The sequence below is a fragment of the Echinops telfairi genome, unplaced genomic scaffold, assembly GCF_000313985.2.
Source record: "Echinops telfairi isolate 266 unplaced genomic scaffold, ASM31398v2 ScPeMD7_44;HRSCAF=162, whole genome shotgun sequence".
Classification (NCBI taxonomy): Eukaryota; Metazoa; Chordata; class Mammalia; order Afrosoricida; family Tenrecidae; genus Echinops; species Echinops telfairi.
In genome coordinates, this window is record NW_022103942.1 from 1,819,277 (window position 1) to 1,834,556 (window position 15,280).

Genomic DNA, 15,280 nt, shown 5'->3' on the forward strand with positions numbered 1-15,280 from the left:
CCGGGCGGATGAGCCCTACAGAACCAGTGGTGTGAGGGGCGAAACAGGGAGGGTAGAGGGAGAGTGGGTAGGAAAGAGGGAACTGATTACAAGGAACTATATGTGACCTCCTCCCTGGGGGACGGACAACAGAAAAGAGGGTGAAAGGAGACATCGGACAGGGCAAGATCTGACAAAATAACAATTTATAAACTATCAAGGGCTCATGAGGGAGGTGGGAGCGGGGAGGGAGGGGAAAAATGAGGACCTAATGCCAGGAATTTAAGTGGAAAGAAAATGTTTTGAGAATAATGAGGGCAATAAATGTACAAATGCGCTTTACACAATTGATGTATGTATGGATTATGATAAGAGTTGTATGAGCCCCTAATAAAATGACAAAAAAAAAGAAAAGAAAAAAAATCAACAAAAACCAGAAGCTAAAATTCAGGGGATTCACATCATTTATCCAAGGTGGGGGGCACTGGTGGCATACTGGTTAAGTGTTGGGCTGCTCACCACAAGGTCAGTCGTTCCAAGCCCCCAACCGCTCCGTGGTAGGGAGAAAGTTGGGGTTCTCTACTCCCATCAAGAGTTACAGTCTACGAAACTCACCCGAGGCAGTTCCATCCTGTCCTACAGGGTTGCGATGAGTCAACATGGACTCAGTGGTAGTGAAATTGTTTGGTTTTCGTTTTATCTAAGGTGACACGTCTACGGAAGAGGACAGTTCAAAAGGAAGTCTCTTGACTTTCAAGGCAGGGGGCTTGCCCCAGTGCCAGAGAAGGAAAGGGAATAGTCGGAGAAGTGGAGGAAGGTCGTGGCATAGGCTCAGAGGCTAGAACAAGGACAGCAGCAAGTGGAGCCCACTGCGGGCCAAGCCGTTTCTGGAGGCGGGCCTTACCGGAGGTTGTGAGACTTCTTTTTTATTTCATTCCAGCACAGATTCATGGCTGCCGGCTCCAGGGGGCTGCAGGCACCGTTAAACAGCGTTGGGCTTAGGCGGGAAACCCTAGCACCATCCTGAGGAGGCACAGGGACAGTGGCAGCAGCTCTAACCTGAAAAACAGACATCCATGCACCCAGACCTCTGTGAGCTGGAGTTTGCCCCACCCTGGTCTGCGTCAAGCTTAGGGTGGAACGACTGTGAAAAGGGGTGAGAGGGGCTCTTTGGAGAGCTTTGAAATTTGTGTGTGTATGTCCAGAGGAGAGCAAACACCGAGTCTTCCAGGTTCACGGTCAGTCCCATAGGATTGCAGACTACTCTTATTACTCCACTTAGTATTGTCAATTCTGCCACTGACTGCTACCCAGATAACATCCTGGGAGTGCTTGCTTAGGTAAGAAGCTGCGCAGGATTCAGCCGTCCCTGACAATTGATAAGCAATTTCCCTCAAGGTAAGCTGCAGGTTCCTATCTCAGGATCCTGTAGTTCACTCAACCTCCTGCAGCCAGCGGTGGGGGTGGGGGGGTCCAGGGCAGGGAGCTGAGGGGTGGCCCCAGAAAGATTCAAGAGGAAACTGACCAGTCAGAGGGAGCTATCAGAAGTACATGTCCTACTTCCCAACTGGACCTAGCCCTGGATGCCCCTTCCTCCCTTCCCTGTTCGCATTGTTCATCACCACTCGGGCAGCCTGGAAAGAATCCTGGAGAGCACCACTCATCTTCCAGGTACCCAGCTCTCCAAAGTCCTCTGCCCAGAGCCGGCAGTTGAGAGGACAAGCCATGTTGCTGTTGGGTGCCATTGCATCAATTCTGACTCACGGTGACCATGGGAAGAGTAGACCTGTCCCATAGGCTTTTCTTGACTGTGATCTTTCTGGGAGCCAGTCGCAAGGTCTTTCTCCTATGGAGCCTTTAGGTAGTAGATTCAAACCGCCAGTTTTTCCGTTAACTGTAGGACACACCTGCTTGTTCCACCAGGGCTCTGGCGCCAGCCAAGGAGCCTACCAAAGTCTTGCCATAGATAGACCCTCAAAAGCATATTGCCCATCAACCGCTCTCCCTAGCCGCGGTAGGGACCTGGGGGGCCACTGTGGAGTTTGAGGAACTGGCACAGATGCCGAATCGCCCAATCCGTGTGCAGTAGGCAGTGGGGGGAAGAAGGTGGAAGAGGGAATCACCTGCTCACCTTCTTACGGAAAGAAAATCGGCCTGCTAGGGGTTGTCACCCCTCTAGTCATCCTCCCCCCCCCCAACCATACTTGCCTCCCACATGAGACTGCAGGCAATTGACGAAGTCAATTGTCCCATGAAAACTACCAGTTTCAGCTACAAAATCCGTAGGAAAGTGAAGGCATGAGAATTGCCAAGCTTAGGGGCTGTGCATGCCTGCCCGTCTGCCCGGACGATTGAGCCAGCTTCCCCTTCACCATCTGGAACAAAGGTTTGAACACAGTGGGACCCCGCCACCTGGCCCTACCTGTGCTGCCAGGGAGCTCTGTTGCAGGATGGGGCAGCTCCATGACTATCCCCCTGCCGGAGACCTCCTGTCCAGCCTGATGCCTGCGGGGCACAGGCAGTGTCCGACCAGGTTCTGAGCAAGCCCTCGCAGGAAGAGCAGGCAGGGCCGAGGCAGGCCAAGAGGCGGGAGCTGTCACCCTGTTTGTTTACTGACTCCCCAGGAATCTAGAGGGGGCGGCTATGTCAGGGTTTGGCCAGTGAATCAGAGCTTTGTCCCTGGGGAATTCCGTTCTCTCCCAATTGGGCCCGCCACACTGGGGCCAGGAGAGCGCTCCCAGGCTGGCAAGGACATGCAGGGGTGGGGCTAGGCATTCCAACGGGTTGAGGAGGGACATGCAGAGGGTCCCGTCTGCTGGTTACTTTTCCCTCTCTAGGGAAGACACCAAGGATTCACTCTGCCTCTAGGCCACCTCCCTCCCCTGAGATGGAGGAAAGGGTGGAACCACTTGGGGGAGAAACCTCTGATAAGCAATTACACCCAAGATCTGGCCACCGGGTGGGCTTGGGGAATCCACCTAGGTGTTGGTTAGTGTGCAACCACCGAGTCGAATAGTTGACTGTCGGAACCCACTCAGAGGCATTTTGAAAAGCAGGCTGGGAGAACCACTTCCGAGAGGTCCCAGCCCTTGAGAACTCTGTGGAACAGTAGTTCGCCTCTGCCTACATGGAGTCTTCCAGAGTCAGCGTTGGCTGGATGACAACCAACCACCACGGAGCAGCCCCCGAGGGCAGGAGGCAGGCATTCGGTACACCTGCGAGCAGAGGCATAGGAAGCTGGGGCAGCCGAAGCCCTCTGAATGTGATTATCCCCAGATGAGTGCAGGGGGCTGAAGATTCCGCAGGGCCTACTGTGTGAAGACCAGGGGCTGCTCTGTCCTTCCATTGGGAGGCAAAGAGGAAAGTAGAAGGGAGAACCATAGCCTCCTGGACTTGGCACTGCACTCTGAGGCCAAAGGGGGAAGGATGACCTAGAGACCTCCCCTTGGACTTCTGCAGACGAGACAGATGGGAAAGGAAATGGATGCCTGCAGCTCCATGCAAGGATCCAGTGCCAGCGAGGCTCCTGGCCCCTCCCCGTGCTGCCTTAGGCAGGGTGGAGAGGACAGTCCCATAAGTCACTGGCCTGAAGGGCAGGGCCCTTCCTGGAAGTGGCCACTCTTTTCCTTCTCTAATAGACTTGCCTGGTCAAAGGTTAACATTCCAGAACTGGGCCCCCACCCTCCAGCGCTGAGGGAAAACACTTCATTTTGACCAAAAAGGGTTCTGTTCCCATCCTCAGTTATCTCCCACAGAGTCTTCTGGGCTTGCCACAGTTCCACATTGTTTCCATGCTGAGGGCCACCTACAGGAATAGTTGGAACAGCTGCCTGACCCTTTCTGGGGTCTGAGGTGGAGCCAACTGTGGTGGGTGGTGGACGGCAGGCCACGAGAAGGGAGTGTCTCTGGTTCAGGGCTGCAACTTCTCGTCGGCTGGGACAAATGGACTCAAGCCAGACTTGCACAGTCTTCTGGACTTTGAGTGCCCTAGGGTTAGAAATAGCCCCCTGTGCGCCAACCACCACCAAGCTGTCCTGGCTCTGATGAGCCTTTGAATCCATCCAGTCTTCTTAGTCCTGACCCTACCCAGCACCCATATTGCTCTCCACCACCCCGTTCTCTCATTTTCTTTCCCCTGAAACTCACAAGCCCCAGCCTTGCGGAACCAGACAATGTTGTTGTTGTTGTTCTTAGGTGTCCTCCAGTTGATTGTGACTCATAGCAGCTCCACGTGACAGAATAGAGATGCCCCAGAGCTTGCAGTCGTGATGGAAACTGATTAGCAAGTCTTTTCCCCAAGGAGCCACCGGGTGGGTTTGAACCACCAGCCTTTAGGTTAGCAGCTGAGCAATAGACTGCCATGCCATTCAAGTTGCAAATAATGAAGAATATTTTTTTTCTTTTCCTTTTCCTATCATTTGTCTACTTTTGGATTGTGTAAAGTGTTTGTTTCTTAGACCCTTACTCCCCAAGGGAACGTCTAGCCATCTCTTGCACCTCTGAGACAAAATCAAGGCAGTGGGAAAAGAAGAGGAACTGAGAAGTGGCAGAAAGAAGGGGTGGGACTTTACCCTTCACAGTAACAAAATGAGGCCCATAGAAATCCTTGCCTAGGGGGGGAAGCTTGGTGTGGGGTAGGGAGTAGGCTGAGCCTTTTGGAGGCCCAAGCTTCTCGATCCCTTGACTCTATGATAGTCCCAATCTGGAGAAGGTGTAAACACACTGGGCACTCCAGCATTGACCCTGACTTTGAGAAGATGTAAGACCATAATTTCTCTCTAGTTAGATGTGGGCAAAAAGCTCAGGGGGAAAAGCCTATGGTTCTTAGAGTTCTCAAGATGTTTCCTTATTCTCTTGAAAACTGGCTCACCAGCACCCATACTCTCTATTCCTCCCTCCCTCTGTATTTAGTTGCCACCAGCACCCCCAGCAATGACTCAGCACTCTAGTTCTATCTGTGGGGCACTAAGAGATGCACTGCTTTTGCATGCCCCTATGGCCTTTGGGCCCTCAGGTATTATGGGGTCAACTCAAAAATATGCTATGCTTCTCCCTTTGCCAGTTAGCTTTTCTGTGAACCCTCCTCACTGTTATGAAAGGGGTTACTCTCAATCTTATGGCTTCTCATACATCCTCTAATTATGCCCCTGCCTATTCACCTCAGCAACATAACCCAGGCAAGCAGATACACCACCACCACCACCACCACCACCACCACTATCACCACCACTATCACCACTTCTAACCCTCCACCACTATCACCATCATCACTACCACCCCCCCACGACCCTCCCCACCTCCACCCCTACCCCCCACCCCCACTATCATCATCATCACCACCACCACCATCAACCCCACTATCATCATCATCTTCACAACCACCACCATCACCACCATCACCGTTCCACATCCTGGGGGAAAAGTGTGAGAGTAAAGGTGCGTATGAAGTTCATTGAATGCTTGCTGAGACTCCGCCAGGAGCTGTGAGAGAGACTAAGGGGCCGAGGGAAGGAAAGGGGGAACTGTAGAATGTGAGGTACGCCACAAGGAAGGCAAGGTAAGGCAGGTCCTATCCCATTCTAGGCCTTGCCTTGAAGCAGCAGTTGGAAAAGTTTGGAGTTGGAAGGCCCAATCCTGTGCCTATCAACAATGTCAAAATTCTTGGAGAGCCATGAAGATATTTTTACAAACAAATGAAATCACCATTATCTGAATAAGACCCTTTATTTTTTTTTTCAATTTTACTTCAAAGCCACATGGGCGTAGTGAACGAGCAGCATATGGCTCTTGAGCCACCATTTGCCGACTCCTGCCCTGAAGGATCGCCTTCACCTGGCACCGCCTTAGTGCTCAACACCTTGGGAAGCTCCCAGAACCCAGTTGTATAGAGTTTGGGAAGCTAAATAGAACCAGCTCCCATCAGCTATAGTGAGTCCTTGGGCTTGCCCAGACCAACAGCTTTCTTTGCCACATGGTCCACGTAGAATGCCTCCCGAGTGGTAAGACACGGACCAGAAGGCGGCCCCATGCTATCCCAATGAGTTCATGTATACAAAGCGTGTGGCTAAGCCTCAAGAAATACAAACACCTACAAGAACCCACTGATACTTTCCCCCACAGTTTTGCGCTTTTTGCTGTCAGTTTCTTACCTGAGGCGGGGGGCAGGCGCTCCTGAGGCTTCGTCTGTGATGGAACTGCTCGGCTGCCCGCCACTCATGACATCGTGGGAAGGTGTAAGGGCATCCCTGCATGACCATAGGTTGCATCAGAACAAAAGCTCATTGGGGGTGAGGATGGGCAGGTCACCCACCGTTGGGCATAGGCACCTGGAGGAATAGCAAGGAAGGATTCAGAAGTCACACCTAGAAAAGGTCTGTGAACTCAGCCCTTACTCAGTCACCTGTTACTGTTCTTCGGTGTCGTCGAGTTGGTTCCTACCCCACAGTGACCTTCTGCACAACAGAACAAAACATGGCCCGGTCCGGCGCCACCCTCACAATTGTTCCTGTGCCTGAGCCTGCTGTTGCAGCCAGTGTCAATCCATCTCCTTGATGGTCTTCCTCTTTTTTGTTGCCCCTCTGCTTTACCCAGTAGGATGTCCTTCTCCAGGGACTGGTCTCTCCTGACAATGTGTCCAACATATGTAAGACGAAATCTCCCCATCCTTGCATATAAGGAGCACTCTGGCTGTACTTCTTACAAGATAGGTCGGTTTGTCCCTTTAGCAGTCCTTGGAACCTTCAAGATTCGTCTCCAGCACCACAATTCCAATGTATCCATTCATCTTTGGTCTTCCTTATGCAACATGTATTTTTTGCATGCATATGAGGCAATGAAAAATACCATGGCATGGCACTCAGTGACTAGCTATGTAAATAAGGAGTCAAAGCTCACTGACCTACCCCAATAGCTTCCCCAAGCTGCCATGTATTGTTATTGTTCGTTGTGGTTATGTGCCCCCAAGTTGATTTTCCACGCGTAGTAACCCCGTGTGACAGAGTAGAACTGCCCTGAACAGTTTTCTAGACTATCATCCTGATGCAAGGAGATTCCCTAGGTTCTTTTCCCCTCAGAGCCAGTGGGTGGGTTCAGACCACCACCTTTTCCTTAGCAGTCGAGCGCTTAGTGCCACCCACCCACTGCCATCCAATAGATTTCCACTCCCAGTGACCCTGTGTAGAGTTTCTGAGGCTGTGAATCTACAGGCATAGCTCTATGGGAGCAGACAGCCTCATTTTTTCTCCTGGTGAGTTTGAACCATCAACCTGGAGGTTAGCAGTCCAACACTTAGCTGACAGTGCCACTGGAGTGCCTTGCTGCCACCAGGACACCCTACCTGACAGAAGGGACTGTATTTCATTACCCGCTCATCTAGCATTTGTTGTTTACCTATTGTGCATTGTGATAGCAACCCAGCGATACATAAGACCTTATTCTTCCTGTCTGAAATCTCACCACCTGGCAAGGTAGGGAAGGGAAAGGATGAATCACTTACATTGATCATTATTTGGTAAATGCTCCTGTGGAGGTTTGACCAGAAGACCCAGAGAACACACAGTGGGAACTAATTCATCCTGCCTGAGATTGTGCAACCATGTCCAAGAGACCGCATTTGAGTTACATCTTGAAGGATGAGTAGATGTTTGTATAAGCAGAGAGGAGGAAAAGGGCATTCCAGGAAAAGGGCACATCCCTCCCCCACCACTCGGCAAAGGCAAAGGCCACACAGAAAGGCAAGGCACATTCAGAGAGCAGTGAGTTCAGCATGGTAGAATTTAGGAGGCACTGAGATGGAAAAGGCATGGTGCCTGCTCCCGAGGAGTTCACCGCTTAATCCAGAAAGAATCACTCACTGCTAACGAGGCAATGCTGGCGGACTCACAGCGCCCCCCTTTGGATTGCCGAGACTATAACTGTTTACAGGAACAGAAAGCCCAGCCTTTCCCTTCCCACGGGCAAGTGCCGAACACATGGAGCAGGTCGCAGCTCAACTTGTAGCCTGTACCCCCCCAGGGCGCCTACGGAGAGAATCGACACGGGAAAAAAGAAAGGCCATGGAGTGTTGCTTGCATGAGCATGAAAAGTACTTCTGGAGCTTAGAAAAGGGACAAGTGAAGGAAAGATGAGTTCAACCTGGAAATATCGGGAAAGTTGGCCCTAGTGGGAATATGTCGTAAAAGAGAAATTGGATTGTCCTTGGGCAGAGATGATTTTTTAAAAAGAGAACATTCCAAACAGCTTGAAAAGAAAATGGATGATACGGTCAGTGTAACCAGAGCGCAAGGTGGGTGCCTTGTGAGGAGTAGTTGGAGATGAGGCTGAAAAATGAGACAGGGAGCCAGATTCTGTCATGCCCTGAATGCCAAGCAGAAGATCGTAGGTTTTATTTTGTGGACAGTGGAGAGGCGTTCAAGGTTTTTAGCAGAGGATCAACAGGATCAAATTTGCATTTCAGAGGTGTCTTTTAGCTTCCAGGTGGAGTGATTCTCTGGGGGATCCAATCTGCTAAGAAGTTGTTCAAATAGGCAAGCAGGCAGTTGCAGTGAGGATGGAGCGGAGAATGTGGCTGGGATATAATAGTGAAGAGGTGAAATGTACTAGGCTTGGCAATCAATTGAGTGCGAAAGAAAGGGAGCAGCGAAGGATTCAAAGCTTTCTAATTTAGGAACGTGGGTGGATGATGTTGCCCACAGAAAGGTAGGGCAGGAGGGAGAAGGAGCACATTTGCCATGGTAGGGGAAAGGGTAACATTGCCGAATCAGCTCTGCTTGAGCCATGTTCTGCTTCAGATGTCGGAAGCTAAGTTTAGAAAAGGAAAGATGGTGCAAATTTGAGATGGAGATGGGTTAGTAATGTACACAAGTGTGATGCGCGTGGGTGGCGAAGATGATGCTTGCAAGTGAGGAAGGCGATATGTTTTTTTAGTGCAACTCCTGATCCAATGAGAAGCAACTGAGCAGCCTTAATTCCCAGTGCTAACAATTAAAAAGCCATACTTTTTAGACTCTGATGCAGTGGTTTTCAACATTTTAGGTGTCAGGGCCCAGTCTTAAAATTAAAAAAGAAGAAAAAAATCTCACCTCACCCACTCACACCCATACTAGTAGCAATACTTTTATTACCTAAAGAGTGAGAAAGATTTAGACTGTTAAAGATTTGTGGATTCCTTGTGGTCAGCATGCCTCTTTCCTCCTCAGAAGTCCATGGTCCAAACACTGATGATGATTACAGATCATCCGGGCTCAAGCCCCTAGAGATTACATAGCTTTTCATCTCCAAAGAGATGCCGAAGAATGGCTGAAAAGATAGTCCCTTGCTGATCAGACACCAACATGAAAGAAGGAAATGAAAAATGAAGCATTGATATGAGCATCAATACAGGGGATCAATCTATACTGATCAAAGCTACAAAAGGTTTGCTTGAGTGCGTTTATGGTAATGGGGGAGGAACACCTCAGAAGAAGAGGGTGAGAATGATTGCCCACCTTGAACGCAATCAATGCCACTGAATTGGACACGGAGGAACAGTTGAACCAGTGTATGTTTGCTGGTGTATTGTCTCAAAAACAACAACCAACACAAAATAACATTTTTTTTAAGTTTGCTTGCAGACCTCTTTTGACATTTATTTTTATTTTTCCAGATAACAAAAATGCTACCTGTTCTTTAAGGAAAAACTGGAAAAATCCAAAGAGTAGGTCCATGAAAAATACAGACATTTACTTCGGCCAACGCATGATATGTCCCATTTGGTAGCCTGCTATATTTACTTGCCATTATACCACAATCATTACAGAATGGCATTAAATAAACTTCTAAAACATGATTTCTAAGGACTGTGTAAGTGATCGAGTACAGTGGTTGAGGGCATGGGCCTAGAGTCAAATACATACTATTCAATGCATTAGCAGTGTGGCCTCAGGCAAGTTAACCTCTCTGAGCCCCAGGGTCCTCATGTGCTAAAAGGGGATAATCATCCTTATTCAATTGTGCTAATAGATTACAGTTAATGATACGTTTAAATAACTAAGTAAGGCATCTGGCTCAATAGTTGTGAACTATAATCATTGTTCTAGAGCATTGCATTGAATGAGAATATGATCATTTATTTTACCAGTTAAATCATAGTTTTAGAACTCTTCTGCTTTGTAAATCACACTGCCATGAACATCCTTTGCATAGTTGCGCTTCTTGCCTTAGGATCATTCCTAGAAAGGGGTTTCCAGGATCAAGAGATCTGAACCACTTTCCAGCTTGTGATCCATACTTCTAAATTGCTCGAGCAAAAGGTTGTACCAATTTATATCCCCACCACCAGCGAATGCAAATGCGTTTCTCAGACCACTTGCCAACATTGAATATCCCTGGTTTTAAATGATCCTTGCCAATTTTATAAGTGAAAATGGCACCTTAAAGATCGGTTTGTCCCAGTGCTCCAAGATGTGAATGCAATGTACCGGCATGGAGTAGGGAACTAATGGAGAGGTCTGAGGGGCCGGCCCTAATCCCAACTACGTGGACACCTGCCCCTCCTCCCAAGAAGAGTTTATTTCAGAGGACAGCCCTGAAGCTGCAGCTCAGGGTGAGGGACATGTCTGATCAGAGCACACGGGAGCAAATGAAGGGGGAGGAAGAGAGAGTGGAGCACATTTTGGCCCATCAAGCCTTGAGGACGATATTCCCGCTCAGAACAGCCAATCCACAGAGAACACCATAAGGCTGGCCCTACTATGAGACATGACATCCCTCACTGACCCATAGTCCTACAGGGGACAACACTGGAGACAAGTGTGGGAATTGGGCCCGATCTGATCCCACCACACCGAGGCAAAACACTAAGGGCATGCAACAGGACAGCAAAGGGAACAGAGCAACAAAGTCCCCAGGGAATGCCAAAAATAGACTTTGAGTCCAGGGCATGGCACCCCATCAGACTCGACCGGAAAACACTCCTAAAGGCCAACAAACAGTCCTGGCTTTTCTTTGTTGTTGTTTTGTTTTCTTTTGTTGCTTTGTTTTGCTCTGTCTTGTTTTTGTGCATGTTATTATCTCCGCAGGTCTATCTAAATAAGATAGGCTGGATGAACAACCTGGAGGAGAAAACAACGTGACCAACGGCTCTAGGGGTACATGGGAGAGGGTGAGGTGGGGGGAAAGGTAGTGGTGTTAATAAGCTCAGGGACAAGGGAATAACAAGTGATTCACTTGGTGGTGAAGAGGGTATAGGAGGCCTGGTAGGGCGTGATCAAGGGTAATGTAACAGAGAGGAATTATTGAAACCCAAATGAAGGCTGAGCATGATTGTGGGACAAGAGGAAAGTCAAAGGAAATAGAGGGAAAGAGCTAGGAGGCAAAGGGCATTTATAGAGGTCTAAATAAAGGCAAGTACATATGTAAATATATTTATATATGAGGATGAGGAAATAGATCTATGTGCATATATTTATAGGTTTAGTATTAAGGTAGCAGATGGACATTGGGCCTCCACTCAAGTACTCCCTCAATGCAAGAATACTTTGTTCTATTAAACTGGCATTCCATGATGCTCACCTTCCCGACATGATCACTGAAGACAAATGGGTGCATAAGCACAGGTGGTGAAGAAAGCTGATGGAGGCCGGCTATCAAAACATATAGCATCTGTAGTCTTAAAGGCTTGAAGGTAAACAAGTGGGCATCTAGCTGAGAAGCAACAAAGCCCACATAGAAGCACACCAGCCTGTGTGATCATGAGGTGCCGAAGGGATCAGGTATCCGGCATCAAGAACAAAAAAATCAAATCATTGTGAATGAGGGGGAGTGCAGATTGGGGACCCAAGACCCATCTGTAGCAACTGGACTTCCCCTTACAGAAGGGTTGTGGGGAGGAGACAAGCCAGTCAGGGTGCAGTGTAGCAATGATAAAACATAAACTTTCCTCTAGTTCCTAAATGCTTCCTCCCTCACCCCACCCCCACTATCATGATCCCAATTCTACCTTACAAATCTGGCTAGACCAGAGGATATACGCAGGTACAGATAGGAACTGGAAACACAGGGAATCCAGGACAGATGATCCCTTCAGGACCAGTGCTGAGAGTGGCGATACTGGGAGGGTGAAGGGGGAGTGGGGTGGAAAAGGGGAACCGATTCCAAGGATTTACATATAACCTTCTCCCTGGGGGATGGACAACAGAAAAGTGGGTGAAGGGAATGGGTAAGATATGACATAATAATAATAATTTATAAATTATCAAGGGTTCATGGGGGGGGGAGGGGGGAAATGAGGAGTTGATATCAAGAGCTGAAGTAGAAAGCAAATGTTTTGAGAATTATAATGGCAACATACGTACAAATGTGCTTGACATGGATGGATGGATGGATGGATGGATTGTGATAAGAGTTGTAGGAGCCAATAAAATAATTAAAAAAGAAAAGAAAATGTTTTGAAAATGATGATGGCAGCATATGTACAAATGTGCTGGACACATGGATGGATGGATGGATTGTGATAAGAGTTGTATGAGCCCCCAATAAAATGATTTTTAAAAGTGTTGTACGAGCCCCCAATAAAATGATTTTATGAAAAAGATTGGCTTGCATTTCCTCAGTTACTAGAGATGCATGATCTACTTCCATACACTCTTTTAGTGTTCATTTATATTTCTTCTTGTGTGAACTCTTTCCCTCTTTTGAGATTCACTCCACTACAGAATAACCTCAGACACAGCACTAGGTAAATCTGCAGCACTAGCCCTGTGTAGAGTGCTAAAAACAAGGACATTACTTTGAGGACTAAGGTGTGCCAGACCCAAGTCTTGGTATTTTCCCTTGCCTCATATGCAGGTGAAAGTTGGACCAATCAGGAAGACTGAAGAAGAATTGATGCGTTTGAATTATGGTGCTGGTGACGAACACTGAACGTACCATGAGCTGCCTAAAGCACAATCTGTCCTGGAAGAAGTACAGCCAGACTGCTACTTAGAAGCCAGGATGGTGAGACCTTATATCATGTACTTGGTAAAGTAGAGGGGCAGCTAAAAAGAGGAAGACCCTCAATGAGATAGATTGACACCGTGGCTGCATTGGCGGCCTCAAACATAGAATAATTGTGAGGATGGTGCAAGACTGGGCAGTGTTTCATTCTGTTGGACATAGGGTCACTATGAGTCAAAATCTACTGGATGGAATTCAACAACAACAACAACAGATTAATATCCTCCTTTTTATTCTGCTACTGATCTGATGCCTGATGAATAATTCACAAAACAAATACAAAATTAAAATAAATCCGGGAGTAAAAGAATGTAGAGCTCCCAATCTCAATGCAAGTAGAAAAGAAATCAGTTCTTTTATGTCCTAGCATGACTCGTCCCTGCTATTTTTAGACTTGGCCGCTGACTGTGACCTCAAGTCACTTCATCTCTCTAGGATTTAGTTTGCTAATCTGCAAATTCAGTTAGTTTTCGACTAAATGATGTTTAAGGCTTGCCAAGCATCAAAATGCTATCCTTTTCTCTATTTGCATAGCATGCTTTTGTAGCTAGCGTATTACTTCATCTTCAGTGCAACTTTGTAAGGTTGCCCCAACAAGAATTAAGATCCCATTTTACAGAAAAAGAAGCAGAGATGTCATTGAACCTGTCCCATTGCTATTGAGTCCACTCCAATTCATAACAATTCTATAGGACACTGGAGTTTTGGAGACAGTAAATCTTTTTTGTTTTTGTTTTTAGTTTTTTTTAAATCGTTTTATTAGGGACTCATACAACTCTTATCACAATCCATACATACATCAATTGTGTAAAGCACATCTGTACATTCATTGCCCTCATTATTCTCAAAACATTTGCTCTCTACCCAAGCCCCCGGCATCAGCTCCTCATTTTTCCCCTCCCTCCCCACAACCCCCTCCCTCATGAACCCTTGATAATTTATAAATTATTATTTTGTCATATCTTGCCCTGTCCGACGTCTCCCTTCACCCACTTTTCCGTCGTCCGTCCCCTAGGGAGGAGGTCACATGTAGATCCTTGTAATCGGTTCCCCCTTCCCAACGCACCCTCCCTCCACCCTCCCAGTATCGCCATTCACACCACTGGTCCTGAAGGGATCATCCACCCTGGATTCCCTGTGTTTCCGGTTCCTATCTGCACCAGTGTACATCCTCTGGTCTAGCCAGACTTGTAAGGTAGAATTGGGATCATGATAGTGGGGAAGGAGGAAGCATTTAGGAACTAGAGGAGAGACTGTAAATCTTTCTGGGAGCAGACAGCCTCATTTTTCTTCAGCAAAGTGGCTGGTGGGTTTGACCCACCCACGTTGCAGTTAGTAGCCAATTCTTATCCCACAGTGCCACCAGGGCTCCTTCAACTGAACTTAGGCCTCCTGATTCCCAGGCTAGTGTTCTTTGTTCTACACAGAGAATATTCTCTCTCTCTCTCCATCCTGCCTCAAATTACCAACTGCACTTACGGACTCCCTTCCTCTCTCTTCTTTTAATTTTGCAAAGGCTCTAGGGACTTAAAGATGAATCTGACTTGATCCGATCGAGTGTAAGCAATAACATAGATTTAAAACGTACAGTTTAAAGGAGAATGTGATACATCCTCTGTGTGAGACACAGACATCATGCTATGAGAGGTCACAGAGGAGGAAATGTTCTCAAAGGCTGGAGGAATTTAACGTGTGTTCATGGAAGAGGCGCTTTCGAGGTGAGTACAGATTTGGCTACGTCAAGCTAATGTGGAGGATGCTCTAGGAATTCCTCTAGGAATTCTGCTAGATAATAAAACTGTCTTTTCGGGAGGTTGGGGGGAATGAGGACCTGATGGGGGGGGGGCGTAAGTGGAGAACAGATGTTTTGAGAAACTAGAGGCACAGAGACACTAAGTGCCCATGGATTATGATAAGAGTCTATGAGCCCCTAATAAAATGATTTAAAAAAGAAGAACTTGGAAGAAAACAAACTGACTTTTCGCCATGAGGAATATACTTTTGGTTTTCAAAGCTGTACTCAGGTCCTCCAAGAGGAATTAGGAGAAAGATAACTTTTCTTTGGGGGCAGAGATTACAAAATAAAAAGCTTTAGAAACAAAGGAAAACACGGGATTCCAGCATCAAATCAAGATTGTTGGGTCATGGAGGACAAGGTTCAAGCCTGATATTTATTTCTATCCCACATATTTTTAACACCATGCAGGTACTCAATGAGCTTCCTGATTTGATTTGTAGGTATAGAAAGAAAGGTCTTGGATATATAGATTTACCTGAAGTTGTGTGGTTTACTGTATGCACAATATAAACGTTTGAAGCAATTCTT

General features: G+C 47.5%; 1 protein-coding gene across 1 annotated transcript in view; it reads right to left on the minus strand.

Moving 5' to 3' along the window:
• The window catches only part of DRP2 (dystrophin related protein 2), a 62,710-nt gene that overhangs the window by 39,903 nt on the left and 7,527 nt on the right, over positions 1 to 15,280 (minus strand). The window contains exons 3-4 of the mRNA XM_045290595.1: positions 6,129 to 6,305; positions 884 to 1,038 (exon numbers count right to left, since the gene is read on the minus strand). Of these exons, the coding sequence (XP_045146530.1) occupies positions 884 to 1,038; positions 6,129 to 6,245 (272 nt within the window). The 5' untranslated portion in view covers positions 6,246 to 6,305. The remainder of the gene's footprint in view (positions 1 to 883; positions 1,039 to 6,128; positions 6,306 to 15,280) is intronic.